Here is an 8,080-nt window from a genome sequence, read left to right as displayed (position 1 = left end):
AGATCTTATCAGGTCCTTATAAAGAAAATAGCAAGCGACAGGTGATATTGATCTGGAGGATCCAGGAGGACGTAGGAGAGGGGAATGAATTTGCTTTGAAGATATGCTGAGAGGAGCAGGCACATGATCTGTGTTAGTGCTAGTCCTGTGTTGAGGGGACTTAAAAATGCCCCTTCCAAGCAACACTTCTGTGATTCCAGTCTTTTATTTGCACCCTTAGAAGGTCTTCAGAAAAAAAGCAACAGAGGCTTTACCAAAGACACAGGACCAGTCCAGCTGAGCCTCATGCCTGCCTTCAGCAGCCCACAAAACAGAGGCAGTTTCATAAATTGTTAGGAAAACCCATTTTCCTAACAATAACAATGTAATAATAATAATGTTGCACATTATTGGCCTTGGGAGAAGAAATCCCTCCTGATTATTCTGATTCATGCGGGCTACATGTATTATTAGTGGCCATGATAACCCAGAAACATAGGGACGCATTACCACTGCTAATTCTTTCCATGGCAGCTGGAAGAACTGTGCCACAGGTAACCTCAATCTATTACATCATCAATGAGGTCAGAGTGAAACCAGAGCAAGAGGAGGAGTTGGCCTATTGTTACTTTAAAGACTCTTAATACTACAGAAAGCTATCAGCTTACTGGTGGGGTCCACCTGGAGGCTTTAGCACCTCAGGTTTCTAAATCCAAGTAAAATCTGGAAAGCATTTTAAAAGGGGCAAAGTCAAATGAAATATTTCAGTTTTGTCAACCTAAAATATGCTGTTGGGCCCAGATTTATAGTCTTCTAATTTTTGATAGACCAAATTATTTTAAACGTTTGTCTTCAGTATTCATTATTTTATTATTATTATTTTGACTTTCTGAAACCGCTATCAAACCAGCAGATCTGCTATTTGCCAGCTCCTCTCATCAATTCCCCAGGACAGAAATGAAAGGGAGTTAACACGTTGAGAAGAGCTAAGCAACAGGAGGAAGAGCTCTGAAGTGTAAATCAGCTCCAAGTTCAAAGGAGTGGCTCTACCTCAGTTATACCTGACAAGGCTGTCCCAGATTGCAGAACAGAAAGGAGGAACAAGATAAGACAGAGTCAGAGCAGGAGCTGGAAGGCAGGATGAAAAATAAAGAGCAAATCATAATTCTTTCTGAGCCAACCTGCCTTGGGAAACCAAGGGCAAACTAAGAGAACTTTACTCTTGCAGCTAATTTATGTTTCTTATAACCGTTTCATCCTTATCCCAACGCAGTTCATTTAGCAGACACAATAACGCTCCGACATTTCTTTCAGATAATCTTGCTTCCTGCAAAGATGTCTTTGAATCAAATGCAAATCAAGCAGGAGATCACCCTCCCACCTGGCCTGAGCAAAACGATTTCAAAGCAAAGCCAAGAGCCTGAGCCGTGCACTGAGCCAGTCCCATGTCCAGAGCAGCAACCTGAAGTGCAAGTCCCAGCACCTTGCCCAGAACCAGAGCCAATAGTAGTGGTACCATGCCCAGAAAAAACAGTGCCGTTGCCAACACCGGTGGTGGAACCAGGCAAGGGAGAAACACCAGTGGTCATCATACCCGAGTGCCCACCCCAGGAGCAGCAGCAGCAACAGCAGTGCAAGCTACCACCAACTTTCCCACCTGTACCGTGTCCTGAGCCTGTTCCATGCCCTGAAGAGAAATCAGCATGCAAAGAGCTGCCTGTTTCTTGCTCTGAACAAAATCCATGTGTGCTGGAGAAGCAGGAGTGCAAGGAGATCCCTCTGCCTGTTCCTGTTCCATGCCCTGAACCTGCACCATGTCCCCAGCAGAAGCAGGAGTGCAAGGAGATCCCTCTGCCTGTTCCCATTCCATGCCCTGAACCTGCACCGTGTGCCCAGCAGAAGCAGGAGTGCAAGGAGATCCCTCTGCCTGTTCCTGTTCCATGCCCTGAACCTGCACCGTGTCCCCAGCAGAAGCAGGAATGTGAGGAGATCCCTGTGCCAATCCCTGTTCCGTGCCCTCAACCCACGCCATGTGCCCAAGAAAAGCAGCAGTGCGAGGAGATCCCTGTGCCAATCCCTGTTCCGTGCCCTGAACCCACACCGTGTCCTCAGGAGGAGCAGGAATGTGAGGAGATCCCTGTGCCAATCCCTGTTCCGTGCCCTCAACCCGCACCGTGTCCCCAGCAGAAGCAGGAATGCGGGGAGATCCCTGTGCCAGCCCCATGCCCTCCAGAGAAGCAGGAGTGCGAGGAGATCCCTATACCAATCCCTGCTCCCTGCCCTGAGCCAGGGAAGTGCTCCCTTCCAGAGAAGTGTCCTCCCATCGAGCAGCAGCAGGTGAAGCAGCCCAACCAGTGGCCACCCATGCAGAAGTAACTTGCAGCTGTGAAGGGAAGCCCCGAAGAGAGAAGATGATTTCAAACCCAAGCCTCCTCTCCCCGACTCTCAAAACCAGAGGTCATTTTCCAACCCCCTTTTATTCACTGCAGAGTTTCTGTTAAAAAACACGGCTTCCAACTCTCCCCCCAGCTAACGCTAGCGCTATCCTCTACTAACAGCCACACACTAACTGACACGGCGGGACAGTCGATAGATAATAAGGCTTCAAGCAGCGTTGTAGGCATGTGCATTCAGATTTCCAGTGGCCTGAATTTCTGCCCTCTCCCACTCATCCCGCTGGCTTTTATAGGCCCAGAGAGAGACTAAAGAGCATGACGGCACGCACGAGTCGGCGTTCACCAAGCTAAATATTCAAACTTCACCCTAGAGCTCATCGTCCAGACCTGCAGGCTGCCTCCTGGTTTTCATGCCTTCCTCCCCAGCTCCCTGCACACACATGCCATCTCCCACCTTGCATTTAGGGGTTTTTGCCTATTAATAATAGGATTTAGGGTTTGTGCAGAACCTGCTGCTAAGGGGTTCTGGTCAATGGCAATAAGAATTTCTGAATTATGAATCCATAGTGCTGAATATTTTATGCAATTAAAAAAAAAATCCATTGGGCTAGATGAAATAGAAAGATTTTTACAAAAGAGCCATCAGCTCTTAATTACCTGCTTAGCTGACCTGGTAGTAATCTGCGCTTTCCTCAGAGAGCTCACCTTGCATTTGCTAGGATGTGTAAAAGAGCAGCTCAACCTGAGATTATTTATGGAAAATATATAGATCATTAAATCCAATCCAGACATGTTTTGAAACAGATTAACCTCAGGCGTGGCTTCCATCTGTTAGACAGGATAAAGGAGGAAGCATACACAGTGCTGTCTCAATTACACCCTGGAACATGTTTCACCACACAGTGTTGTTGCGTATGTATTTGGTACTTATCTCTAATTAGTTTAGGCTGATATTGTATCCAGGATTTATTTCACTGTGAAAAATCAATAATAAAAATTACTTTGAATACCAAGTTGTGGAGATTTTTAATAGCTTCTGTTTAAAAAGATGGAAAGGAGACTCAGCTTGCAACAGCCATCTGTTAGGCTTAAAGCTGGGTGAATCCGGACTCAGAAACTTGTGGGCACTTGCGGGGGATTCCGGGACCGCTGCTCTTCTCCAGGTGCCCAGGTCAGAGAGCCTGCAAGAGTCCCTGCCTGTATCAGTCCATGGGCTGGCCGATAGCTCTGAAATACTAATTGCACTGAAACACCTTTCAGCAAGACACCCTGTCCCAGAGCATGGCAAATGCTCTCTCTGCCCCAGTGAGGCCACATCTGGGGGGCTGCGTCCAGGTCTGGGCCCCCCAGTTCAGGAAGGGCAGGGAACTGCTGGGGAGAGGCCAGCGGAGAGCTACGGAGATGGTCAGGGGCTGGAGCATCTCCCTTGTGAGGAAAGGCTGGGAGACCTGGGCTTGTTCAGCCTGGAGAAGAGAAGGCTGAGGGGGATCTCATCAATGCCTATAAATATCTGAAGGGTGGGTGTCAGGGGGATGGGCCGGGCTCTTTCCAGCGGTGCCCAACACCAGGCCAAGGGGCCACGGGCACAAGCTGGAACACGGGAAGTTCCCCCTGAACATGAGGACAAACCCCTTCCCTGTGCGGGTGCCAGAGCAGGGGCACAGGCTGCCCAGAGAGGCTGTGGGGTCCCTTCCCTGGAGACATTCACCCCCCGCCTGGACGCGGCCCTGTGCCCCTGCTCTGGGGGTGCCTGCTCCAGCAGGGGTGGGACGGGGTGAGCTCCAGAGGGACCTTCCAACCCCTGCCAGTCTGTGAAATGACATTGGTTCACACCAAGCTGTCCCCGTGGTCAATATGCCCAGTTTAAACATATTCACAGCCACTCTGTGACCTTCAGCAGACATAAGACACAGGCATGTCTACAAGGCAGGTTGCAAGCACAAGCAAACAAGTTTTTCCCACACTTCAGATGAGCCAGGAGCGATGTAATCTCACTAGCTTGGCCCTGTACCTGTTAGATGGGTGTTAGATACATCCAACCTCATCATCTGATTGCAGAATTGCACTGAGACACACAGCTTCTGGTTTGCAGAGCAAGATCATATCTGTGTGCCAGACAACAATATCATACCACTCAACAGTTTCTGTATTTATGATTTTCCTCCCCTACTCTGTCATACAGCTGACTGGAAATCAATTGGCTGAGCAAGTACATGCTGCTGAGAAACCAGAGCATTCTGAATCCTCTTTCTGATTCTTTTAAAGCAGTCACTATTGATTCTGAGCAAGCAAAATCTTCCTCTCGGTGTTAAAAGCCTCCAAAGACTATTTTCCTCTCAGCAGTTATAGTATAGTCGAGACTAAAACTACAATTAATTGCTTTGATAGACCCACAAGAATGTACTTCAGAACACTATATCTCGCAGAAAACTGAGCATCCCCAGTTTGCTCCAGTTCAGGATGAAAACAGCTCACAGGATTGCCTTCAGATGGGAAGAACGTTGATCCTCAGCCAGTTTTGCATCCAGTCAGCAGCTCTGCCCCAAAAGGGACCCTGAATTCAAATGGTCTTTCTGAAAACCGTGATCACCTTGCGTCCTGTTTGCACTAGCCATTTCACACCTACTTGGTCATCATGCTAACAGCTGTAAGTTTCTGGATCTATCTGAAATAAAAGATATAGACAAATACACCTTGAGAAATGCGGCAGGCAAATGCACATGGGTCCCTGTGTATGCGTGCCTTGTATACAAGTGTGTGTTTAAAGGTAATTCTTTGGCTAATAAAAGAAAGCCAAAAGAGAACAAATGACACTGGTAAAGTGGAAAAAAAAATATCAGGAAGCAAGTAATGAGGTTACTTATAGTTTTATTATAGCATGTCCCAGATTAAATACGAGAAGAAAATGGCCCCACAATATTTTTTTCCTTATAGTAGAGGATGAATAAACCCAAGTTAATGAATTGCATCTTTTTGTAAAGTAATTTCTGCTTGTAAACAAAGGAGGCATGCTGCAAATTTCTAGCTATTCTGGTAGAGCCAGCAGACAGAAGGAGGACTTGGAAATAAGCATTTGCATCTTCCACACCGCTTCACGGCCGCGGCCGTTAGTGCTACTTCTGCTTTGGGCAAGGCTGCTGCTGCTGCTGCTGCTGTGGGATGCACTTCACAGGGCACTTGACTTGCCCTTTGGGGTGCTCGCATTGGTCCACACACTTTGGAGGACACTTTTCCTGGCATTTTGAAGGTATTTGCGGCTGCTGTTTCTGCTGGTGGGAAGACATCTTTGCTAAGCCTGGAAGAAAACCAAGGTGCCATTTCAGTTATTCCTTCTGGATATTACAGCTTCAGTCAGTTCTTCAGCTTTAACGTCAAACCAACAGTGAAGAGACTTTACAACTTAATCCTACCAGCAAAAACACCAAAAAAAGCCCCCTTGGAAATCCCTGAGGAGGATGCTGTTCAGGCCAAATCTGCGTTGGCGACTCCACTTTGCTGTGGCAGCCCCACATTGCTCTTCTGGGCTCCCATCACAGTTAGCTTTATGGAGATCAGCCACTCTGCTGAGACCTCAGGGCATAGCTGTATATAAGCATAAATGAATATAGAAGGCAATAACCATCCTAACAGAGCTGTGATGCTACGCATAGCTACGGAGGTGGAGGGAAGGGAAATAGGGGGAAGAGGTTTTCCTTCTTTCCCTCTGCTTGCTATTTGCCAAATATCTCAACTTTGACAAGCTAAGAAACAATATAAGTTTTAAAGAAAGCCTGCTTAGCTCAAGGAGAACCTCAGAGCAATATTTATAACTAGTCAAAGAGGAGCAGAAAACTAGCGACATTTCAGTATTGAAAATGGTTTTGAAAGAGGAAAGTCATTTGATAACAATCCCTTCTGGCAACAGCCACATCTCAGTTTAGTTCATTGACAGCCTCGGAGCAGGAGCCACATCTCTGGCCATTAAATGCAGGTGAACTGTCCTCCTGCTCAGTAACAATACATTTTTATACAAAAAACAGTGAAACTCAGAGCCCTGGAGATCCAGGGGGCTGCAGCGATCAGCCCATGGCTGCTCAACAGATGATACAAAACAAGCTGCTGGTGGATGTCATCTTTTAGTAGCCAATACTCAATACCTGATGGTTATCCACAAGGATTCTTATCTGTTGGTGAAAAAAATATGAGGGTTGACAAGGGTTTGCTGGGTCAAATAGTCGGCAAGCCACTGTCTGGAGCCTCAGAAAGGCTCAAAATAACACAATAGGGCTTTTGTCTGTAGGGAGGTAAAATTGCAAGGGAGACAAGCTGAAACCGTTATTAGAGAAACAACACAAAAACCACCCTATCTCCCCAGAACAGGGCACCAGAAACCCCTGCCTATATAAGTAAATGCTCACAGAAGGACTCACCTGGTGTCTCCTGCTGTTGGAGGAAGGGAAGAAGAAGCCACTCAGGTTAATGAGCTTCCCAAACGGGAGCCTTTTATACGCTTTCAGAAGTCAGCCCCGGGAACTGATGACAACAGATTAACTTGATGACCAGAATCTTTCACAACCAGAACCTGCTCCACTGACACCTGGACTTCAGTCAAGGTCTGTGAGAGATACCTCCTCTTTCAGGTGCGGGGGATTTGTTTTTAATGCAAGGCACACCCAATCTGGTAATAACTGCCTGATTTATTAATAATTCATCTTGTCCCGACCCTGGGCAAAGATCCCACAACTGAATTCAGATTTGAGAGACAGCTCAAATCCGTTCTGGAGTTAGCAGAACATGTTTGCACAAAGTTTAGGTGTTTCCTGATAGGTTTATCTGTGATTACCAGGACAGATCTTCCCCCGGCATAAATCTGAGTGGGGTGGGGGAGGCCTGTGCATCCCAGATCCTCAGAAGGGCAGCAGGTCTGTGTTCGGCAGTCTGTGGTTTTGGGGTTTGCTTCTGTCCTTCTTGATTTTCCTTCCCCAAAAGCGGAATGAAATGTTTTGTATTGCCATGAAATTAGAAAGCTTTCTCCTTATTTTTTTTCTTGTGCTTTCACATAGCTTTTCCCTGAAGCAACTAAAACTTCTTTTTTACAAACACTGGGTTTGGCTTGCTGAAGTTGTGGCAGAATTCCTTCTTTCTGGGGATGGATCTGTGTTTCAGAAAAACGCCAGACCCCTTGAAATCTTTCCAAGAAAGGAACAGAGGAAATGTTTCAACTGAAGCGTTGTCTTTAGCTCTAATGGAAAAGGTAGTTCAAGCCTCCCTTGAGTATTCCTCAATCCTATGCCCTGTGGGGTCATATTCAGCCCTATGAATTACAGTCCAGTCTCCATTACAGATGTGAGATACACGGAGAGATGATGGACGTGGCTTCCACTGGGTGTAGGAGAGCAGAGGGTGCTAATGGAAAAAACATCATCCCGTATCTTAACATCCCTTGCTCATGCCTGCTTTACCAGGGGTCTTGCTGACCCCAAGGTTGACGTAGACCAAAGGTCACTAATTTGTTGTAAATATACAGAAGAATCTCAGCAACGCTCGGAAGTAACCACAGGCTCATAGGAGAGCAGTGTGTCAGGGCTTTTGTAACGCGTTTTTCCTACAGGCATAGGAAGCGCGATGAGCACAACCCAACAGGTCTCTTCTGCCACTTCCTCTGGGGTTTTCAGAGCTGTGTGCTCCCGTCTCTGGTTACTGCACCTGGTGCAGCGCTCGCAGCA

The 8,080-nt window shown here is 47.0% G+C and overlaps 1 protein-coding gene across 1 annotated transcript; it reads left to right on the top strand.

The window, feature by feature from the left end:
- The first annotated feature begins 1,314 nt into the window (after window positions 1-1,314).
- Window positions 1,315-2,366, top strand: LOC104040730 (keratinocyte proline-rich protein-like). Its single transcript, XM_064475170.1, has one exon. It carries the CDS (start codon window positions 1,315-1,317, stop codon window positions 2,353-2,355), a length of 1,041 nt encoding a protein of 346 aa, XP_064331240.1. The 3' UTR covers window positions 2,356-2,366.
- The last annotated feature ends 5,714 nt before the right edge of the window (window positions 2,367-8,080 follow it).

This window comes from Phalacrocorax carbo, chromosome 28, assembly GCF_963921805.1.
Source record: "Phalacrocorax carbo chromosome 28, bPhaCar2.1, whole genome shotgun sequence".
Taxonomy (NCBI): domain Eukaryota; kingdom Metazoa; phylum Chordata; class Aves; order Suliformes; family Phalacrocoracidae; genus Phalacrocorax; species Phalacrocorax carbo.
The sequence above is the reverse complement of the archived record's forward strand: the minus strand, read 5'-3'. Positions and strand labels throughout refer to the sequence as shown.